We start from the raw sequence: 24,004 nt of genomic DNA, 5'->3' as shown, positions 1-24,004 counted from the left end.
TAATTATACAATTAAAATTTACGGATGCAATACGTAATTAGCTTTAGTACAACAAAAACGTTAATTTGATGGTGGTTAAGAGTGATTATATTTTGTGCCGTATACCTCAATTGTCTCTTCCCGAAAGCCCTAAAATTTAACAATCACATCTTTCCCTCCATTATTCTCTACGTTTCCACTTTCCACCTAATTTGAAATAACCATTTCAAATCGCATTTAATGTAAAATGCACTCTCTGCTGCGTCTTTCTCGCTCTCTCTTCACCGACAATCTTATACTCCCTGTGTTTGTCTTTCAAAAATAGTACTTCCAGCACTGTAAAGTGTATTCTCCACACACCTCAACATATAAAATGCCCAGTTGATGGCATTGTTAAATATAAATAAATTCTCAAATAACGAGAAATTCTGGTCAATCAGATCTCAAGATGCATGGAACATGTAATGGAAGGATCGCAGTAGCTTATGAGCATGAAGTACGCCGCAATAGAGCTACTTGTGCTTACATGTAATATCGCAGCCTCACATGCATGCTTCTCTGCTTATTCTTACTATATATGCACTCCACTTCTTCACTCTGTCTCAACCAATTCACGCTTCATTCTTTGGTTTCCACACTTTTGGATACTTTGCAAGTGTCTCTACTCAAAATGAGGCAAGCCATTCTCCTGTATTTTTTTCTAGGACTAGTGGCTTGCTTAAGTACCCTCTGCACTGTAAGGGCCGAGGATCCGTATAGGTATTTCACATTCGAATTTACCTATGGACAGATTTCCCCTCTTGGCGTCAAGCAAAGGGTACGTAAAGCTGCTGTTACTGTCTGCAATGCTGGAATCATGTAACATGTTTTCCGTTTTGTGTGCTTCTTTTTAGTAACTGATTCGATTTGTTTGCCTGTAGGGTATTCTTGTCAATGGCAAATTCCCCGGTCCAACCATCGATGCCATCACCAACGACAATGTAATCGTTAATGTGATTAATAAGTTGGATCAGCCTTTCCTTATCACATGGTTAGTGTTGCATTTCCTTATCACATGGTTAGTGTTGTACTGCATTGTTTATCAAGTGATGCTTGGGCTAATTTAAAGGTTTTCGGATTTTAAATAGGAACGGATTAAAACAGAGAAAGGTCTCATGGCAAGATGGTGTGCTTGGAACCAACTGCCCGATTCCTCCAAATGCTAACTTTACTTACAGGATGCAAGTGAAAGATCAGATCGGAACCTACTCGTACTTCCCTTCCACTGTAATGCACAGGGCTGCAGGTGGTTTCGGGGCGTTCGTTATACGGGCAAGGGCTGTAATATTTGTGCCGTATCTTAAACCTGCCGAGGAGTTCAATGTACTTGTTAATGATTGGTGGAATTCTGATCACAGGGTTAGTAGTCATACTATATGATTTCAATTCTTTATTTTATGAAATTTGTTAGGTTCGTACAACTACATTTTGTGAAGTATATTAGCTAATCTAAGCAGTTACTGCAAATCTTATGCACTAGGTTTTACAAACAAAACTTAACACCGGAAACCCAATGCCTTTTCCTGATGGTCTGCTTATAAACGGTCTTCCTCGCTCCAGTGTCTTTACCGGTGAAAAAGGTAATTGCCTCCTATTTACTCTTCAATTTCCTGTACATTTAACTTGATTTAAACCATTAGTCTATAGAGTTGCAAGAGTAGTAAAAGTTTGTTTGTTTTGCAGGGAAACGCTACTTGTTTAGGGTGTCTAATTTGGGCTTGACAACCTCGATTAATTTCAGAATCCAAGGCCATCACTTGAAACTGATAGAAATTGAAGGATCACATACCATGCAGGAACCATACGAATCACTTGACATCCATGTAGGCCAGTCTGTGGCTGTAATGATCACTTTAGATGGAACCGTGAAGGACTATTTTATAGTTGCTTCAACTCGATTCACTAAGACCGTTCTTACTGCCACAGCAATCCTTCGTTATGCTGGTTCAAGTACACCTGCCTCTGGACCTCTGCCAATTGGTCCGACGTATCAAGTTCACTGGTCTATGAAACAAGCTCGAACTCTGAGGTACAATCTTTTCTCTAATCCGACATGTTAAATCTCTGCCTTCATTTTCAATATACATATTCTAACTTTTTTCTTGCTCTTGTTAAGGTGGAATTTGACTGCTAATGCAGCACGACCCAACCCTCAAGGATCATATCACTATGGAACCATACCAATAGTTAGGACACTCGTGCTAACCAATTCAGCACCCATAATTAAAGGAAAGCAACGTTATGCAATCAATAAGGTTTCGTACAAACAACCAGACACCCCACTGAAGCTTGCAGACTATTACAACATTCCCGGGGTCTTTAATCTAAATACAATCAAGGATACATCTCCTCCTGGTCCAGCAGTTTTAGGTACCTCTGTTGTGGGCATAACACTTCATGACTTCGTTGAAATCGTCTTCCAAAATGATGAAAACACTATTCAGTCTTATCATCTTGATGGCAGTGACTTCTGGCTAGTCGGGTATGCTATCCTTTCCTTACTTCTTTTGGCTGGCCTATATTTCTATCAGTTGTTAATATTTCAAAATACAGATTCGGATCAGGCCAGTGGAATTCTACGATGAGGAAACGCTACAATCTGGTTGATGCTACCACCAGATACACCGCGCAGGTAAGTTTAAGCAATTAGTATATCAACCAATTTAGTCCCCCTATGTGGCTATGTCTAATATTCGGCAAACAAAATCTCTTTCAGGTATATCCGCTTTCCTGGACTGCAATATTGGTGTCAATGGACAACAAGGGAATGTGGAACTTGAGGTCTGCAATATGGCCAAGGCAACATCTAGGCCAGCAATTGTATCTTCGAGTATGGAACGACGAAAAGAGCCTATACACTGAGTCTGATATTCCAACAAATGCCATACGCTGCGGCAAGGCTGCAAAGTTATAGAATCAGGAGCTGTCCTGATGATATTTTTCTTACCATTTCATATTTCTTTTTCTTTTTCTGCTATATAGTTCACGTCCCTTCTTCCCTCATGTATCATCAGTTACGAGAGTGTTACTGTTGTAAGGCCAGAGGGGACATTTATAGGAAAGGAAAGTAGCAGTTTTAATAGAAATCTTATTGATGTATTGGTTCTCTTCCAAGACAATAAACAGTTCACTACCATTCTCAAATATTTGTGTCAAATTTTGCACTTCATAAATGGCCCCAACAGAGGAAATCAGGAGATTAGGAATGGCAGGAAGACTTGATTTGACATCTAAAGCAAATGAAAATTGCTCCCTGCGCCTGTGAGAAATCCTTTGACTTTTTTTTTTCCCAGATTCTTTAACATATTTAAGATTTTAGATGTAAGAAGATATTTTCAGATCCTTTGGAAAGTTCGACAGCTATTAAGAGTAAAATTTTGTTTAACACAGTTAGAAATTTACTCTTTAACAACGGTTAAATGTAATCTAAAAATTTTCGTATATCTAAAATGTCCAAGAATCTTTAACAATAATTGATAGATATTATAATGATTTCAGATAACTAAATTTGATCCTAAAATGATCAAATTTTTCAGATTATTTCGGTCAACTTAAAATTGATTTGAATCCGAGAATTTCAACTTGAATTTGTGCTGGAAGTTGGATTGGGTTGTTGATACTTGATTTTACTGCCCTCACGCTAGACTACAAATGGATTTTAACTCAAATTTGTAATTTATTGATGAGAAAATAGATTTTTTTTGTTATCCAAGTTATTGTGTGTTTGAAAACTTGCTACTAAAGTACTCCCTCCGTCCCTTTTTAGTTGTCACATTTGGTTTTGTGCTCATATCAGTTTCGTGTTGTCCGATTAGTTATCAACCATCACATATAATGTATAAAGGCGTAACTCCGAATGAAATAGTTAATGAAGTTAGAATCTAATGTTTTATTTCTCATTAGTAATTCGAAAATTAATCACTTAGTTAATAATTCTTAGTTCAGTAATTCGATTTTATTCAGTTAAGTTAGATAAACAACCATCAATTGATACTTATCTTAGCAGTGAATAATAATCATACATCGTTGCATAAGTGCATAATACTTGATTACACCAGTCTTTGTGGGAACGAACTTAATTTGATTTTATATTACTTGTGACCACGTACGCTTGCGTGATTTTGTGCGAACATGCATAAAAGCCACAATCAGCTTCGGTTCTTTTGCTTAGACAGATTCTTGGAAGTGCCAACGAAATTAGTATATCAGGAACTGTTGTCACTATCTTGCTGAGATGTATACACGAGGATGGCAACCGTAGGAACCTTATTGCTCAGAAGGCTGAACTGTTATACTTATAGAAAGTTTTTTCGAGGCAAATGATGAAGAACGGTTCAGATAGTTGAGTATATTTCAGAGTTAGTTAAGTTGCACACAGGTACCCTCCTTTTCTGTTCTTTCTCTTGGTTCTAACAGTCCTGTACATCTATAGCTGTTTTACAGTAGCTGAAAGCGTAAAAAGTAATTTTTTGTGATTTTGGATTTCTTCAGAAGAATAGATAACGAGCAAGTACCCCATATCATAAAGGATGAAGGTACTTTCAGTACAATGCACACGTTACTCATATATCTGCAAACAGCACTCCAGGATCAACGTTCTGTTATAACTGGTCTTCTTCTGCAACTCGACATTCTGGTTTGAATCTCTCTCAATCTCTCCCCCCTTTCCAAAATTTAATATGAGAGTGCGTTAATCTTGAATTGTTTACTCTTAGATGAAGCCGAGGAAAGCAAGTATATGTATATATCGAGAAGAAGCACTGGATACTATCATCTCGTGTCTTAAAAATTCAAAATTCCCTGCTGCACAAATAGATGCAGCTGAGACAATTTTGGTCCTTGAGGGTAGGTTTTCTTATTATGGGAAACCACTAGCTAGCCCGAGATTTTCTTCTCAAATGCACAGGTCTAGACAAAATTTTCAAATCTATGATGATAAAGGATCAGGTTATGATAACTTCCCAGAAGAGCGGAGGTGAGCTTCTATTATTTTGGGATTTGGTATTTGCTCAAGATTTTGCCTAGTAGAAATTTTCGTATAGTGTTGCTTTTTCCAATTAACAGGAAGAGGAGAATGCTGCTGAGGTATGCCCTGAGTTTGGCCTACTCTTCGAAGCTTTAGCAGAAGGCCTAAAGAGTAGACATGCAAAGTTACATTCAGCATGATTTTTGTCAGCTACCTGGCTTTAGCAGAAGGCCTAAAGAACTATTTTAGAAAAGGAAAAAGTGTTGATCATTTGGAAAAGAAAAATGTTGATTTTGGCATCAGTTCCAACTATTTGGCATGTACAGTAACAACTGATGTATATTGTATGCAGACCAGTTTATGACCAAGGTGCTCCTAGTGCTCCAGCCTCCAAGTGGGATTCTCCCCGCCCCATACTTAATGATACATCAACTATCCAAATATGTATGCATGTTGTTTATGTTAATTTGTCACTCATAAAACTAATGACAGAATAAGTTTGTCTCTGTACTGTTTAAAAATGTTGGTTATTTTTTACACTCTTTTTCAAGAATCATCATTCTGTAATTTACGCTTCAAATATATTAGTTAACGGCAGATATTTGAGGTGAAGTTAAAGACAACCATTCTTTTAAAAAATTTAATCAGAATTTTGAGAATTTTGGAATTTGGTCACTATTAAAAATCAGTGTAATATTATTTTTACGTTCTAAAAATTTGGCCACTAATATATTAGACTGTATTTGAAGAATGAGTATCTTTTTCGTTTGCTACTTTTCTTTTTATTTATTATTTATTTCTTTTGCTATGTAAACTTTGGTTTTCTTAAAGAAGCTAATCGCCTGGACCTTGTGTATTGGCATACTCACAACCCTAGTGCTTTTCCTTTGTTCTCTTTGTGTCTTGAGAAACTCTGGGAAAATGTCTTATAATGCCAGGACTATATCTAATTTGACCATATATAATCCTTTTAAAATAGGACTATGTCCTGAAATTTATAATTTTTAGTTCCTCTGCTGGGGTTATGACCCTCTCCGTGATATCAAATACTTGGTCTCAGATGAACAAAAATGTGATTTCCATGACAACATTTTAAATCAATAAATGAAAGCACCAAATCCTTTAAGATGTACAACATTTGGTTAAGGTTTCATATATAGGACAGTTCTCTCTGATAGGTGCCTGATGGATGATGACCTTTTGCTTTGTAATGCAGCGGCAAAAAAATCACAACTTTTTAATCATCCACTAAATGAGATTCAAGAATTTACTGCTTTAAGAAGCCACGACATAGCATAACTAAACATTATTTGCAAACCCTTCAAAACATGACGGCTGCTGATGGAAACTATTCTTAAGACAGAGCTTTTGATTCAACTCAATGTTTGATGACTTGAGGAACAAACTTATGGGGGCTATGTAGCAATACTACAAACCACGAGGCAGTAACACATCAATTCAAATTTCACGGCATAAAGAACGCTCACGGACATAAAACTGGGGGCGGCAACCGAAAGGTACGCACTTGTTGGGCTTCACCTCTCTTACAGAATCCAGCTCTGAGAATTTAATGAATTCGTGCAAGATTACCAAACACAGATGACAAACATATTAAGGGGCAAAGAATCTTGAACTTACCTGACAACGTTTTGGTTTTATCCGGGGTAAGTAGTACTAAAAAGTGAAAGGAGGAACAACCATGTTCACTAATCTAGGATTCACCGCTACAACACTACAAATCACAAGACAGTAAAAAAATTCGACTTAACACGACCTGAAAGGGCAGGGGGTGTTTCGAAGGTGATATAAGAGTTGGGACAACAACTACAGTTACAGTACAATACATCAGATCAAGCTAGTTTTTACACACTTTATTTATTTAATACAATAATGTGATTTCAACAGTTCATTAACATTACGAACCACGAGGCAGCAACCCATCAATTCAAATCAATCATCAATATATATATATATAAAGGAGGATGCGGGCGTCTCTATGATTGTTCGATTCAGTCTTCTGATTTTTCTTAAATTTCGGATAGAAAATATAATTATAATTCAAAAATTCATGTTTAAGAATTCTAAAGATAATATAATTTTTTTTTATTGAGTTCCAGAAGTAATACAATTCTTCTTCTTATTTAGGAATCATAAGGGTAACACAATTCTTATTGTTAACTATATATTAATATATGAATTATTAAAAAAGTACAATTCTTATTTTCAAAAGTTATAAAATTTATAATTTTATTTTATTATATTTTTTCAAAAGGAGGATGCAGGGCGTCTATAGAATTGTTCGATTCAGTCTTATAATTTTATTAAATTTCGGATAAAAATATAATTATAATTCAAAAAATCATGTTTAAGAATTTCATAGTTAATACAATTCCTTTTTGATTGGGTTCTAAAATAATACAATTCTTTTTCTTATTTAGGAATCATACCTCTTTTTTTTACGAATCGACGGACCACAAAGTGAATAAGAATGCATGTGAATGGCCATTGGATTAAGAACGATATTACTGGGACAGCAAGATCACCTAAGACTACCGTGAGTAATCTATTCATCTCCCATCTCGAACCTAAAGCAGGGCTAACATGAAAGATGGTCAAGCTTTAAAGTTCAAATATTCCCAAAAACTTCTACTCAGACGGATGATACTGATACACTGATGCTGAAAGAAGCTGCTATAATGTAAATGAACCGCGCTTCGTGGCGGCGTTATGAATTTTTTATAAATTTTGATACGAATTATTATAATAATTGCATAAAAGTTATTTTGAGTCATGTTCCCGTTAAACATATCATTAATAAAAAATATATTATAATTAATATAAAAATTTGTTTAAGTGGCCCTCCTATCAAACACAATACTAATAAAAAAAATTATTTGGTCAGGCTTTAAAGTCCAAATATTCCGAAAAACTTCTACTTAGACGGATGATACTGATAGAAAGAAGCTGCTATAATGTAAATGATTCTCAAAAGTACGCAGGATGTTACGTAGTTAACGGGAACATGACTCAAAATAACTTTTATGTGATTATAATATTGATTCGTATCAAAATTTCTAAAATAGATTCTTAATTAGTTTTGGAGTAAAGTGCATTTTGTGTACCTGCACTTTGGGCGTGACACCACTTGCAATACCGTAGTTCTAAAAACATCACATGCAATACTGAAACATTCTTTTTTTTAAACTTTGTGGCTGACCGTCTATTTCGACTAACGCCGTTACATATACCCAGTACCCCTTTTTTCTTTTGTACAATTGGCACGTTTTTGACAACCCCACATCAGTGTAACTTCCCTCCATATCAAGCACAGTTTGTAGAAGACGATCGAGCCATTTACTGAGATAGAAAGCAGAGATGAGTTGGGTTCGTCGGCCTAGGGAGGATCGCGACGTATACGCACCAAACGAGTGCCCTACGTATACCTGTAAGTGAAGTTAGGGTTATGATTAATTAGGGATGCCTTAATGTACTAAGTAGTATTTCAGTTCTTCATCCTTTATATGCACTTTACTTGGATTTAATATTCAATTGCGTAGTTGTTTGAGTGAATTAGGGTTTTCGATTTGATTATTGTATGATTGACTTGGCTACTGTTTGTGCTATTTTAATTTGCTCTGGTCCCATATGTTTCCTTAAAGCTGTAATTGATGCTACTTGTATATACATGTGATATGTGTTGCCCACTTCTTTTTGTCTGTCTTTTTTACAGCACCTGAGTTGTTTACTATTAAGTTATTCCATGGTGGGGTTATGTCTGGTAAGCCAAAGAAATATTATGGGGGGGATTTTGACTATTTTGACTGCTATGATGGTGACACACTTAGCCTGTTAGAGTTAGGACATATGCTTACAGAATGTGGTGTACTTGGGGCTTATATCTACTACTACAAGCTTCCTACTACTGACTGGGTTAGAGGATTATTCCCCCTTAGAGACTGATGAAGAGCTAATGTTAATGTGTGAGTTGGTTCCCCCCTCTAGGCTGATCCATGTTTATGTAGTAGCCCTTCAACCAATCTTTGGTGACCCTCCTGTAGAGATTGAGAGCCAGGAGTTCAATCCTGCAGAGATTGAGAGTTTGGAGTTCAATCCTGCAGAGATTGAGAGCCAGGAGTTCAATCCCTCTCAAGTTCTACTCTTAGAGTATGTAGAAGGTGATAAAGGTTGTGATCTTGGGGGACCTCAAGAGGGATATGAAGGAGGTGATCAAGGAGCTGGTTTTGAGGAAGGGGGTGGGGATCAAGGAGCTGGTTTTGAAACTAATGAGGAAGGGGGTGGGGACCAAGGAGATGGTGCTGAAACTAATGAGGAAGGGGGTGGGGACCAAAGAGCTGGTTTTGAAACTAATGAGGAAGGGGGTGGGGACCAAGGAGCTGGTGCTGAAACTAATGAGGAAGGGGGTGGGGACCAAGGTGGGGAAGCTGACAATAATAAAGAAGCAAGTGTAGACAAGTGGTGGAGTAGTAGTGATTCTGAAGATGAAGATTATGTGGCATCTTCAGAGACTGATTCCTCCTTCCACTCAGACTCCTCAAACATGGACTGCAGTGATGAGGATGTAACCAAGCATAAAGTGCAGAGAGCAGCCACCAAAGCTGCTAAAGAGAGTAATAGGGACAAAGCTGCTAACAAGGCTGGTGCAGAGAAAGTTGGTGGTAAGGAGAAGGGAAAAAGTCCAGGTGGTGGGAGACAAAAGCATGCTGCAAAAAAGCCAACAAAGGCAACAAAGGCAAGTGGAAAGGTGGGTCAGTCTAGTGGTCTGTCAGCCAAAGCCAAGGGGAAGGAAAAGGTTGGGGAATTTGCAAACAATGAGATGGGGAGGGAGGGGAATTCTAGTGAGTCTACTCAGTATGCAGATTCTGAGGATGAGAGGATGGCTCCTAATATTACAGATGATGAAGAGATCACATATGCTGTTTTTGATGAAAAGAATGAGATGGAAAACCCTGTGTTTGAAATCGGGCAGATGTTCCCTTCTGCCAAAGTCTTTAGAGAAGCAGTTAAGATGAGGGCCATCATTGATAGGAGGCCCATAATTCAGTTCAGGAACTATGGTTCCAGAGTAAAGTTCATATGTGAGGGTACTTGTGAATGGAGCATTTATGCTTCTAAAATGCAAGGGAGTGACACCTACCAAATTAAGGTATACCATCCAATCCACACCTGCACCCAAACATTTGATCAGAAACAGATAAATTCAAAGTGGATAGCTGAGCATTATGAGGATGACATAAGGATGAATCCAATCTGGCCACTTAGTTCATTTCTGAAGAAGGTTGTGAATGACTGGGATGTCATGTAAGCATATATGCAATTGCAAGAGCTAAGAGAAAGGCTCTACAAAAAATCAATGGCAAGCATGTGGATCAATATGCCAAGGTTTGGGATTATGCTAATGAGTTACTCAAGGCCATGCCTGGGAGCACTGTTCTGGTCACAACTGAGGATGCAGATGAACCTGAGAAGAAGAGATTTCAGAGGTTTTATACCTGCTTTGGGCCAATTAAGAAGGGTTTCAGTAGTGGATGTAGGCCATTGATTGGCCTTGATGGGTGTCATTTAAAAGGCCCTTATGGTGGGCAGCTGTTATCAGCCATTGGAACAGATGCTAATGATGGGATGTATCCCTTGGCTTGGGCAGTTGTGGAGGCTGAAAACAGTGAAAGCTGGTCATGGTTTTTAACAAACATTGTTGCAGATTTAAAGATTGAAAATGATGGGAGCTGGACTTTTATATCTGACAGGCAGAAGGGACTTATTAATGCACTGGAAAGCATTGTGCCTAATGCTGAGCATAGGTTCTGTGTAATGCACCTATACAGAAACATGTGGAAGGAGCATAAAGGCATTGGTGTAAGACAGTGCTTGTGGAGGGCAGCAAGGGCCACCACAGAGTATACTTTTTTAAAATCCATGGAAGAAATGAAAAAGGTTAGAAATCAATAATATCTTCTTTTCTCTAATTTATTGTCATATATGCTTCTTTAATTAACTTTGTTAACATTTATGTAGATGTCAAAGAAATGCCATGATTGGTTACTAGAAAAGCCAAGGTCACAGTGGACAAGGAGCCAATTTAGGTTGACTCCTAAGTCAGACACATTTGTCAATAACCAGTGTGAAGTTTTCAACAGCACAATCAGGAAACATAGGGACCTACCCATTATATCTATGTTTCAAGCAATTCACATAGATGTAATGACTAGAATCCAGAAGAGAAGGGACAAAATGCTAGATACCATTGTAGTGAGTCCTATATGTCCAAATGCAGTTAAGAGACTAAATAAGTAAGTACATTTCTTTATTCACTATAATTAACTCTTTTATTATTATAGATGCAATCACAGAGTAAATATTGTCTTTTGCAGAGCTGTTGCACAGATTAAAGGGTGCCATGTGGTTTGGTCTGGGGGCCCCAAGTACTTGGTACAGATGACTGCAGGAGGGTATCAGATGGTGGTTGATTTAGAGGCAAAAAGATGTGGGTGCAATAAATGGGAGTTGTCAGGGATCCCATGCTACCATGCATGTGCTGCCATTGCATGGTCTAAAAAACCTTATGAAGACTTCATTCACAGTTGCTACTCAAAACAAGCTTTCATTGCATGCTATCAGAACACCCTGGAACCAATTGCAGGAGAAGAACAATGGGAGCAAACTGAGTATCCAAGGCCATTGCCACCAGTTATGAAGGTGCAGACTGGAAGACCTAAGAAGTCTAGGAGCAAGAAAAATGACACACCAGCTGGTGCAACTAGACTTAAAAGGCAAAACACTAAAGTGAGGTGCAGTTATTGCACTGAGTATTCTCATAACCTCAGGACATGTCCAGCTAGGGTATGATCAATTTGCTTCAATTTATTTGAACATTACATCCATTGCAGTTCAATTTATTTTGTTTATTAATGCTCACAGGCACATGATAAGGCTAATGGATGTGAGAAGGTTGTGAAGAGAAGAAACAAGAAAACCAAAAAGGATGATATTGAAGAAGGGACAGCTGCAGATGATGAAGGGAATGAGGATGCAGCAGGTGATACACAGACAGATGCACCAACTGAGGGGAGTCAGGGAGGAGTGTTCAACATGCAGCAACCACATGATTCAACTGCAAGACCATCTCCCCTTGGCATTGATCCATTGCAGTTCAGTACAAGAAGTAATGCCACTGTGACATCTCTTAGGAACCTGGAATTGGCAAAGAGGAGGAGGGAAGGTAGAGCAAAACAGAAGCCACTTTGGAAGCACTAAAGAATGGGACCATTGCTTTTGTTATCATCTTTTGTTTAAACTGTAAACAGTTCATCTTTTGACAAGTTCAACTTGGGATGTTATTAGTATTTGAGTATTTTGTCTTTGGTGTGGAAAGTGTTAACAGCTCATCTCTTGACAAATTAAACTTTTGGATGTTTTCTATCTTTTGATTAAATTACAGGGTATGTGGCCTATTTTGTTTAGTCAAGATGCAGTGTTTTTGTGCCCTATTTTGTACAGATATGCTGCTTTATTTTGTACAGTCAATTTGTGATATCTTTGTGGTCATTCTGTATAGTCATTTGTGCTATCCAGTAGTCATTTCATCAGCAGCAACATAAGTACATTTCATTCAACAAAAACCAACATTACATAGATACTTAGTCAAAAGATAACATAATTAAGATCCTTACAGACGGCTCCATAACAGCCAACAAACTTCAACAAAAGATACCATCATAACAACTTAAAACCTAGACATTACATAACCTATAATACGAAGCCACAACACAGGCCTTTAGTCGGAATCTTCTGAGTCCTGGTACACGGGATCTGCGTCACCTGGGAGCTGGGTTTCAAGGGTCATGTCCTTGATCACATCACAGAGAAGATCCAGACCAACAAAGGTGTTTTGATGCTTCTCCTTCTCAGCAGCAAGCCTAGCTTCATACCAAGCCACAAGACGGTCCCTGCGACGACGAGCCTGATCGAGATGCTTCCCATCGCGTTCCAGCAACTCCTTGATTATCTCCAGTGTGCGGGGAGATGGTTCTTCATCAACCCATTTGTGAAAGCCACACTCTTCCTCAGCACACTCGCGGAACCTCCGCCCTGCGTTCGGCCCATACCACCTGGTCCTTACGACGCTCATAGCGGGGCAATCGCAGGCGAGGTCGAGGATTGCATCGCATTCTTCCAATGAGCGGCTCATCTTCTACTTTTGGTGTTTGCTTTGTGTAAGAAATTAGGGTTAACTGTACTGATTTGGGGGCTGCATCTTGCTTAAATAGCTGAAAAACAAAGAAAAGAGCCGTTGTAGCTGTGAAAGTACATGATTACCCCTACCTCTGTTAACGGTGTCATGGCTAAATAGACGGCAACACACAACATGCAGCGGGTTATATCATACAGTATTGCATGTGATGTTTTTAGAACTACGGTATTGCATGTGGTGTCACGCCCAAAATGCAGGTACACAAAATGCACTTTACTCTTAGTTTTGTGTTTGAGGGGAAGGCGGCCCAAATTTATTTTTATCATAAATTTTCTATTAGTATTTTGTTTGACGAGAACGCGGCTAAAATAATTCTTTATCTAAATTATAATGTATTTTTTTATTAAAACGGGGCCCACATATTATAATAATTTTTATCCAATTATAATCTTTAACTTTATCATAATTATAATAATTTTTTATTAGTATTGTGTTTGACGATAGGGCAATTCAAACTAATATCTATATTATAATTTTTTGTTATTAGTATTGTGTTTGACAAGAGAGCGCCTCAAACTAATTTTTATCTATATTTCTATATTTAATTTTATCATAAATATAATAATTATTGATTAATATTATATTTGATGGGAAAACGGTTCAAACAATTTTTTTTATTAGTATTGTGTTTGACAGGGGAGTCACTTAAACAAATTTTATATTAATTTTAATATTTTCTATTAATGATATGTCTAACGGTAACATGACTCAAAATAACTTTTATGCAATTATAATATTAATTCGTATCAAAAATTTATAAAAAAATTCATAACGCCGCCGCGAAGCGCGGCTTTATTCACTAGTTTCAGGGTATAAAGGACAACGCTCAAGGACATAAAGCTTGGGGGGGAAACAAGGTGCGCTCTTCTTGTGGGGCTTCACCTCTCTTACAGAATCCAGCTCTGAGAATTTAATGAAATCATGTAAGATTACCAAACACTGATGAAAAACATATAAACAAACATATAAAGGGGCAAATAATCTTGAACTTACCTGACAACTTTTTGGCTTTATCTGGAGTAAGTTGTGCTAAAAAGTGAAAGGAGGAGCAACCATATTTACTAATCTGGGATTCAGCGCTGCAACAAAATTCAAACAGAGCAAAAGGGATAACATAAAATGAGATCAAGATCTTTTTAAGGAAAATCAATAAATAGGAGAAACAAATACATGGAAGCAAATACCAGCCAATATCTTTCATCATTCTACTGAAAAAACACAAGGGATCTTCGGGAGATGAAAACAGTTGCTTGACGACTTTGATTTCCATATAGACGGAGTATTCCTGACATGCAGTTCAATTTAGTTATGATTAATAAAAACTGAAGGACTACAGCAAAATGCAAAAAGGAGCCTGTAATAATAAATTATGGGCACGAGAAAAGTTACCATTGTAGGTTGAGAGTTCTCAAAATTTACAGTATTAATTCCTGATGGAGAATGAGAAACCACGAAAATCAGATCAGGCTCAGCAACAAAGAAAAAGAATAATATCAGCGGTAGACATTAGCATGGAATAGACATCGATACACATGAAATGAACATAAATACTAAAGTTACGACTTGACACCCTTGGTATTTGGGAATATTCATCACTCAAAAGTGCCGAATATATAAGCAAATACAACTGCATAAATGATGAAACTGAGAAAAAATTGATATGAAGTGCAAAACGGATTTGAGTATCATGGGAAGCAACTGAATACATGATATTTAAAAACAATTAATATGAAGATTATGCGGGGAAGAGAAAAGCATGGGAGTAAGGATGATATATGTAAAGCTAGACTTGCCATATTGAGATTTGGGGATTTCCTTGTCCTGCAGCTTCATCTTCTTGGCAGCTGAAATAAAAAAAAAAAAGTTAAAAGATATGTGATCCAAACCTAGATAAGTAAAAAAAATAGAATGAGAGGAGAGCATACGATGAGTTTCTATGCTGTCGACCATTGCCATTTGTTGATGATAGCAAAAAAAAACTTTGGTGTAGCTGCTGCCAAGTCATCCCATGAAAATAAAAGCATTATCATAAATTAAGAATGGGAGAATCCTTATTAAATTCTTTCCGGAATCACCTTGTAATTCACAGGAGGATTCATCCAATCAATAACGTAAAGCAATAAGCACGCACACGCGATTCAAACAATTATTACCGAGTCAAGTTGATTTAAACAGATTTGAGTGTCGAAAAGGATACACACATACGATGGATTGAGGAGAAACGAGGTCAGGAACATTATAAAAAAAATACATTCAAATCACAAATAACAACCAAAAACATCACTAAACACACATACACAATCTATAAGCATATTCAAAAACTACGAGTCAAGTTGAATTAAACAGATCTGAGTGTCGAAAAGAATACATAAAATACATACGCATAAATACAAAGAATTTTAGAAAAACATAGAAAAACGAGAGGTCATGAGATTCGAGATTACCTACGCAATTCAATTTGGGGGTTAGGGTTTGATAACTCGCCGAGAGAAACGAGGGATTATGATTTATGTAATTGTTCCCGAAATATTTATAGTCTCCTAGTTGACTCCTATATATAATATAAAATATTAAGCTCCTAGTAAAAGTTAATATTATAAAATTAAGAGTGTCATTTTTTTATTCTTTTCTTTCATCGAATAAGAACAATCCTCTTTATATTTGCTCTTAACTTATATTTTATTAATATTTTGAAATCAAACATTTGTAGTGTAGTGAGAGTAGACCTGGCAATTCGTGCAGATCGTGTACTTTCGTGTCGTGTACCTTTTCGTGTCGTGTACTCAAAAACTAAACACAAAACCGACCCGTTTAGCATTCGTGTATTTTCGTGTCATGTACCTCCGTTTTCGTGTCGTTCTCGTGTAAAATCGAAAATAAATATAAATATAAAAATATATATAAATTAATGTAAATATTAGATATTTAGGCAAAAAAAATTACAAATTAGTATGAAATATATATATTTAAATCATTTATACTTGCAATATTATAAACTATGCATTATTTTAAAAGAAAATATACATATATTTATTATAAATATACATATTTATAATTAAATATCAATATTTAATTATAAAATTATATTTATTTCGTGTACCTCGTGTCGTGTCGTGTACCCAAAGATAAACACAAAACCGACACGACATCTCAGTTGTGTACTTCGTGTTCGTGTACGTTTGTGTCATGTACTCAAAATGCAAACACAAACACTAAATTTTCGTGTCGTATGGAAAATTGCCGGGTCTAAGTGGAAGTCTAATGTGAGAATTGGAGAAAATGATTATTTTATTAAGTTAAGAGCCAAGTAGTAGTAGCTCTTAAATTAGAGGAGAGAACAAGCTCTTAAAGTTTTTAAGAGCCACTAAGAGTCTCTTGGAGCTTTTTTTTCCCTCATCCTCCTCAAATTTTGATTTAAGAGTTAGTTTAAGAGTCTATTGGAGATGCTCTTATCCCGAAGTTCCAACCTCCTTATACATTGACCGGTCCCTTTTTTCTTTTTTATCTTCTTTTAAAAACAAATTTTTTGAAACAATAATTTTCATTCAATTCTTTAAACAAAGATATTCAATTCTTTAATCAAAGATTTGGTTTTAGAAATTTACCCGTGATTTAAAATAATATGTCAATATATTGTATTGATAGGTCAAGACCAAGACCAATACCAATATTAATATTAATATTTAAATTAAATAAACGAAAGTGAGAAGATTGTTTCTGTCTGCTCTGATGTCAAGTTAAGCTCTGAAATCTTAAGTTGTCAAAGAAGTCGAATCATAGATTTCTAAAATGTTACTCCCTCCGTCCATTTTTAGTTGTCACATTTAGTTTTGTGCTGGTCAAATTGACCAAAATTTAACTGAAATTTATTAATATTTTATCAATTAAAAAATAAAAAAAATATGTCTCCGAAAATAAATTTTAATCTACTTTAAGATGTAATTTTCAGTTTTTAAAAATAATGAAAAAGTGACTTGTTTTGATCAAAACTTAGTCAATTTGACTAACAAAAATAAAAATGTGACAACTAAAAAGAGAAGGAGGGAGTATAATTTTTTTTTCTTTTTTGTCATTAATATAAAATATACATCATTATTTTAAATATATCATACTATAAAATAGTTATATTATAAAAAATCTAACATCTATTAAATTATTATACTCCATACAAGATATCTCATTTTTTGATTTGAACCTCATAAGTCATACAGTACCACAGTAAAATGAAAATTTTATTTTCCACTATTGTTCTGAAAATGAAAAATGAATTAACCGAATGCTATTAACAAAAGCGAACTGATAACTTAAAATTCTAATTTTTTATTATAAAAAGCAATATATATAAATTCTTTATTAAATATAATTATATTATTAAATATAATACAAATTATAAATTATAAAGTTTTTGAAATCGAATTCCAAAAATAGCTTTGCTTTTACGCTCCATCATGAAAAATAACTACTCACTTTGAAATTGATTTCGCCTGTAACAAATCTCGGTGTACATATATCCACCTCTCACAGACGGCAACGAGTCGACTCGGTTGTGTTCACTAACAACTTTTGGACGGTTCATCTTCTCTCCGATCAACTTTGAGTCCTCAATTAGGTCACTGATCGAGTTCAATCCTGCTGATTTGCTCTCATCCACTTCGATGAACTGCGAAGTTTGTCAACTCAAAGAACTGGTAATCTCTCTCTCTCTCTCTCTCTCTCTCTCTCTCTCTCTCTCTCTCTCTCTCACACACACACACACACACACTTGCACTTCTTATCAATTCATAATCATGTACACGCACACATATACTTTTGCGATCGATTGAATTATCACTTCGTCCTGTAATTTCAACGATTTTGATTGATGATTGTAGGATGTGGAGCACTTCGAGATACGTGAAGTTCTGGGATGTACGTCGGTGAATTATACAACTACCTACTTTTTGTGTGTGTGTATTTATGTATGTAATCTATGAGATTACTTATATTAATTGTTTATGGTTGAAATTACTCATTTTGATTGTTTATGGTCTATAATTCCTCTAACGTACTGATACGAACTTGTGTATAAACTAGATGCACATTTAATTTATCCACAATTCTAATCACTTGTATAATTTAGTATTCAAGACATTACGGAATAATTAATCTATAAATAGTTCTATATTACTTCACCTTAATTATGATTCTGGTTATTTTGGTTACGAGGTGGTGCTTTTACTATGTATGGACTGTTATGTGTGTTTTGTGATAGATATATTGGTACATCGTTTAGTTCATACCTAGTAGTATATCTTAAAACTTGGCTTAGTTTTTTCTACTCCTTTTGTTTAACAACAATGTGAAACTGTTATAGGTATTCTACACACAATCTTGTTCCATAGAGCTTTAGGTCTTGTGCGGCCAAAGGATGTTGATCTGCAACTCTTTGAAATCACATATGTAAGTGATATGTACACTTTTTTGTTGATTGGTACTTTCCCTGTCATTTGGCCACTAGCAAGCTCGATGCAAGGACAATGTATTTAATATTATTTTTATTCTTTAAGCAAGTAGTATCATCATAACAGATATATGTTTGTGATTAGCATTTTAATTCTGGCACTTTACCTGATATTACTATGCAAAGTATGGAGTTAGTAATGCTACTGGCTTATTGATTACTAAAGCTCTTTTAGAAAGACGTGTTGGACATTTTTTACGTTGTGAAGTATGAACTCCTTGGATATAATATGTTGCACATTATGGCGTGACGTCCTTGGATTATAGGATGTTAGCATGTCCATTGTATGACACTAGTGTACAAAATGCTGAATGGGCATGTTTTGCTTTTGCATCAGTAGTAAGTTTCTGTTAAAGTTCTTTTAGTGACCTTAAATAGTATTCAAGTGAAGTTTAGAATATTGAACTGCAAATATGCTTATATGACTATCACAAGTAGGTTGATGTTTTTAAAAGAAATGAAACTATAGTCGATATCCTAATTGCCTTGGTCTATAATCATGTTAAACTGTTATATTATACCTGTTGATGTTGATTTATTAGATTCAAATTCAAACAGTATTATGTATTTGTCGTTTCTAGGTTCTAATTGGTTAAAGCTATTACCATCTATTATTGTATAGGTGCAATGTGCAGATGCAGAACTTGAGAAGAAAATAGATGAGAAGATTGGCCAGTTCATTGACAGGGTAGACAAACATCCCAATAAGAAAACTCAGGTACACTGCCTTCCATGTGCCTGCTGTGGAATTTTATTTAGTGTGTAGTTTCTGTACTGTTTGCTAGAGCTACTATTGTGTATTTATGTTAAATCCATTTGTATATTACTTAAAGGGTAATGGTCCAAAACAATCGATTATTAGCAACACACTATCAGCGGAAAAAATCGCTGGACGGTAAAAACATTAGGATGAGTGAATTTTCCGCTGAAAGACACTATAGAAAAACCGCTGATGGTATGCTGCATCATACGTATGTCAGAGACCTGGATCCTTGCTCAAAAGGATTTAGTCAAATTAAGTACCGGTTGCATGGTTTTTATGGCCGGGCTCCTAGTTCTAGTTGTCTTCTTGGCTGTGTATCATTAATCATGTCTGTATTAGAATTCTGCTATAATCTACTTTATTGTTCTGACCTTTGTTGGAACTCAAGTGACAAGTTGGTATCTGTTAAAAAATTTCTGCATATATTGTTTAACATCGCAACCTTTCATGAATTACAATTGTTCTAACACTTCTCGCTGATGTCAATCAACAACCATACTACAAATCTACAATAGTCCTATACTTTACTGATGTCATTATGGTGCAAGTAATTTGAGCAATTTTTTAAGCAAGAACCTTCCCTTTCTGTATGATAGAACTGAATGAATTTATGAGGGTGATGAAGCGATGCTATAGGTTGAAGTAACCTCTGCAGTGTTTTTACACAGTTGGTTAAATGAAAACACATACTTGCCTTGGGAGTGGCTTGTTTAACTATATATAGAATTCATATAATCTGCAAAGCTCAGTCAGTTTCATACTTGAGTAAACTTTTTATTATCACTTCTCTTAAGTAGGCAGTTACAAAAGACTACTTGCCCTTTCTTACAATTACAATTCTGTAATGGACTTTGTGTGATGCAGATATGCTTATCTTTCTATGAAGTAAAAAGTAAACAGGCCACATGGTTTACAAACAAAGTTGAACGCCTACACTGGGAGCAGTGGTATATAAATTTGAATGTTGCTCAGCTTCCTAAAGCACATTCTGGAAAGTCTCAGCATTCCAAATTAGTAGTTGATCCTGGAGGTATCAGCCACCAAGTTCTTGCATCTGTACTAAACTCATGGTGTTACACTGTCACTCAGATGAATTGTAATGTTCATGTTATTCTACATTTCATCTGCTTACAGAAGTTGCACTGGAAGAGAGAGACGTGCGACGTGCAGCACTAGAAGCATCCCTTCGCGAGGTTTTGTTCCAGATCATCAAATTTGTTAATGAGAAGAGAGATCATGTTCCCCCTATACCAAATGTTGAAGGCGTCTCATTTCCCTATGAAATCACTATCTCGAGGTGAGTAATGCCATCTACTTTGAGCCTTCTCTATAACTCATTTTGCATGTTAACTTGCAAATATCTTTGTTTAGTAGTGTAAGCTAGCTTCTGCGTCTATGAGTTTCTTTATTATAATTCCACATAATGTAAGATGAAACGGCACTTTTGACCTACTATTGCCAGTAAGATTAAAGCCTTGGTCCCAAAATTCTGCTAAAAGTGATCAAAGTATGTGGACTTATCATTTTTAGATACCTCTTGTTCAGAAAACAGACTTACTGCTATGAAGAAATATGTGACTGGGTTGATGAAAGATGCATAATTGTAATCTGCTAGTAGCCGTCTTTCTTTTCTTTTCCTTTTTTTTTTTTTATATAATTGAAGTTGAAGCATCTTATTAAGTTGACGACTAGTCCTCAACTAGTCAGCGAGTTGGTACATGGAAATAAGTCGGAGAGGGACTTATATAGTTTGATGACGACGGTTTTACCCCACTCAACCTGCCTCAGTTTTTGACCTGAATCGTAAAAATAGGGTTTAGCAGTTAAAGCTTGCGTGTTTCTTCCTGAGAAAAGAAAGATTGGGCTTGGGCAGCGGCAAAAGAGGCGGTTTGCTGTTTTCCTGCTTCTCCAATTAGCTATACCGGCTACATAGGTGTGTCGGCTGCCTGTCTTCGTTCCCTCTTCTGTTCTCCCCCCATCTCATTGCCTCTTCGTCTCTGTTCTTGTGTGTTTGTTTTTGTTATATACTAACATACTTTCTATATATACTTTTTTTAGCTTCCTTAAAAAAAGCTTATATCAATTTTTTTCTATCTATTCTTTTGTTTACAGATATAAAAGGAAAAAAAAACATGTTTTCTCTTGTAGTTTGTTTATTTTATTTTTTAACTGTTTTGCACAGAAAATGAATATTTTTTTGCTTTACAGTTCTAAATTGATTTTATTTCTTAAAGTTTTTTAGTTTTAATATTACCCAGTTTGATTTTTAAGTAATCAATTCTATCAGCAATCAAGTTACAAGCTGATTGTGTATTACAGATTCAAGATAGTGCAAATTTTACATTACAGATCACCCTCAGCTGGCAATGTTTTTTTTTTTTTTAAATAACACTCAGTTCACATTGTTATGTTCTCATTGTACATAAATAATGTCTTTTTTGGTTGTATTATATGGGTCGCGCTCAAGAGAGAACCGGTTCTTAGGCTAATGGTTCTAAGAGGAACATGACCCTATTTTATATATATATATATATATATATATATAGGCAATTGTTCAAATACAAACCACTAGAATAAAAACTAAAATACAAACCATGAGAAACTATACCTAAACGACATCACCCGCCCCTTATATGTCATCACTCACCCTGGGTCCACCCTCGCCCCCACTCAATCCATCTCGGGCCCGCTAGAGCCTCGCCAAGGCTCCGCATGTGCCCTGGACAGGCTCCAGGCAGCCTTAAGAGCCAAAACTTGACCCCACCATGGTCCCACTAGGCCCCACCCCGACCCTACTAAGCCACACTTCGACCCCGTCTAGGTCCATCTCGAGGTCCATTCCTGGTCGCAAAACCCTTACCATTCTACTAAATCGTATTTGTTTGTATTTAGTTTGTATTTTAGTAGTTTGTATTGGAGTAGGACCCTATATATATGTGCGTGTGCGCGCGTGCGTGTGTATGAAAGACTTGTCCACCCTGCGGCGTTTCCCTTTGACATTGTCCAGAGTCGCTTCAAAATGTTTTGAACATGGGGGCGGTAGTCCTTGTTTAAAATCCACTACACTTTACAAGTTGATCCACGTTATGAGAATAGTACTACTTTTTGGTACCTTTTAGATCTGGGTGGTTGTCCTGATCAGTTCCAGAAAAGTGGTTTAAGTTTGAGACTGTCTGAAAAATATAGTTACTTTTTAGTAATGTTTTGTTTTGAAGTCATCTTTCATATTATGAAATTCATGGTGTAATTAGCGTTCCTTTTGAATGCTCATTTGTTATGTTTACATCAATCTTGGATTTACAGATCTTTATTCTTTTATATGTTCTGTACAAATCCCAAAATTGGTAATGTTCTTTTGGATTATAGATTGTGATTTTGAGCAAATTAAGTCTGTATCATTGTTTAAGCTCTGCAGTTTATCCTTTACTAGTAATGAGATCTTAATGTCAATATTTTGCTGGTTTATCTAGTTCCTCAGATTCTGCATTTGGAATGGACATGTTCAAGAGAATGCTTCAGACTGGGCATCCTACCATGCTTAGCTGATTTATGTAATACTTACCTCTTGTGGTGCTGCTACATAGTACATCCTAATCTTCTCTTTTAAGCAGAAAATGATGGAGTTGGGGTAATGTAAAAGATGTTCATATGTACATAGTATGTCCTTTACTAATTCCTGTTTTTCATCAAAGTCCTATTGTTGCAATTCTTTATCTCCTTGTGAATTGGGTGTCCCTCCCCATTTGCAGTGCAAATATGTAAATTGCTTAGCTGGACCACGACCTTAATGTTACATATTTCTTTGTAGCAAAATGTTATATTCTGTTACTAGTGGCTCACAAATTTTTCTTGAATGCTCGACTAAAATTTTAGAATTTGACTCCAGATATGCAAACAGTGTTTGTTAATTCCCTATTAATATGTTAATGTGAAAATGTTTTCAACAAAAAGGATAGACCATATATAATGGTCATATCTCTACAAAGATAAAGTTTTAGTTTCGTATTAAATTGTAATGCACTTTAGTTGGTCTGTTTTAGTTATGATATTGTGCAATTTATTGATGAAAATTTATATTGGAAATATTCTGCCACTAGTAAACAAATTCTTTAATGCTTTTCTTAGGACAGGAATGTAAATCTATATCACCAAGCAACGTACTTTTTTAGGCTTAAAAAGTCTGGGTTTTAGTCATTTTTATTTAACTGAAAATAATTGTTTGTGTAATAAGTTAGAAGTCGGCTTAAAGATAGAAATAAGCCAGAAACTAACTTAAAATTAAAAATTAGTTTGAGATTTTTTTTGGTAAATTATATTTTTTTAACTTTTTTTTTGATAAAATTTATGCATAAATCATAAATTACTCATAAATAACTCTATTTTTATTACTAAATTTTTAATAACTCATATGTAATTAATAAGTTAAAATTATTAAAACAGATTTTTTAAATTTTCAGCTTATCACATAAGTTATTGTTTATCAAAATT

At 35.7% G+C, this 24,004-nt stretch overlaps 4 protein-coding genes across 7 annotated transcripts; 3 read left to right on the top strand and 1 right to left on the bottom strand.

Annotated features, from left to right (window-relative positions):
• Positions 1–528: 528 nt before the first annotated feature.
• On the top strand, positions 529–3,162 carry LOC108195300 (L-ascorbate oxidase homolog). The gene is made up of 8 exons (XM_017362255.2): positions 529–796; positions 900–1,009; positions 1,107–1,377; positions 1,499–1,598; positions 1,702–2,047; positions 2,135–2,500; positions 2,572–2,650; positions 2,735–3,162. The coding sequence occupies exons 1-8, from the start codon at positions 530–532 to the stop codon at positions 2,930–2,932; spliced, it is 1,737 nt and encodes a 578-aa protein (XP_017217744.1). The 5' UTR covers position 529; the 3' UTR covers positions 2,933–3,162.
• A 7,255-nt stretch (positions 3,163–10,417) lies between these two features.
• On the top strand, positions 10,418–12,256 carry LOC108194968 (uncharacterized). The gene is made up of 4 exons (XM_017361902.1): positions 10,418–10,936; positions 11,018–11,292; positions 11,374–11,842; positions 11,921–12,256. Exons 1-4 carry the CDS (start codon positions 10,418–10,420, stop codon positions 12,254–12,256), a joined length of 1,599 nt encoding a protein of 532 aa, XP_017217391.1.
• Positions 12,257–13,957: 1,701 nt separating this feature from the next.
• LOC108195264 (uncharacterized) lies at positions 13,958–15,787 on the bottom strand. Of its 4 annotated transcripts, none has more exons than XM_017362218.2 (7): positions 15,698–15,787; positions 15,179–15,246; positions 15,047–15,097; positions 14,643–14,683; positions 14,438–14,538; positions 14,247–14,332; positions 13,958–14,155 (listed from the first exon to the last, which is right to left on the bottom strand). In XM_017362218.2, exons 2-7 carry the CDS (start codon positions 15,207–15,209, stop codon positions 14,046–14,048), a joined length of 420 nt encoding a protein of 139 aa, XP_017217707.1. In that variant the 5' UTR covers positions 15,210–15,246; positions 15,698–15,787; the 3' UTR covers positions 13,958–14,045. The 4 variants fall into 4 exon arrangements, with proteins under 4 accessions (XP_017217707.1, XP_017217708.1, XP_017217709.1 ...); XM_017362219.2 differs by having other exon boundaries at positions 15,179–15,243; XM_017362220.2 differs by having other exon boundaries at positions 15,702–15,771.
• Positions 15,788–17,718: 1,931 nt separating this feature from the next.
• Positions 17,719–23,344, top strand: LOC108193793 (autophagy-related protein 101). Its single transcript, XM_017360611.1, has 7 exons — positions 17,719–17,941; positions 18,125–18,161; positions 18,607–18,692; positions 19,376–19,471; positions 20,381–20,546; positions 20,651–20,813; positions 22,987–23,344. The coding sequence occupies exons 1-7, from the start codon at positions 17,909–17,911 to the stop codon at positions 23,060–23,062; spliced, it is 657 nt and encodes a 218-aa protein (XP_017216100.1). The 5' UTR covers positions 17,719–17,908; the 3' UTR covers positions 23,063–23,344.
• The last annotated feature ends 660 nt before the right edge of the window (positions 23,345–24,004 follow it).

Source organism: Daucus carota, chromosome 7, assembly GCF_001625215.2.
Source record: "Daucus carota subsp. sativus chromosome 7, DH1 v3.0, whole genome shotgun sequence".
Lineage (NCBI taxonomy): Eukaryota > Viridiplantae > Streptophyta > Magnoliopsida > Apiales > Apiaceae > Daucus > Daucus carota.
This window is presented reverse-complemented; position numbering and strand designations above follow the sequence as displayed.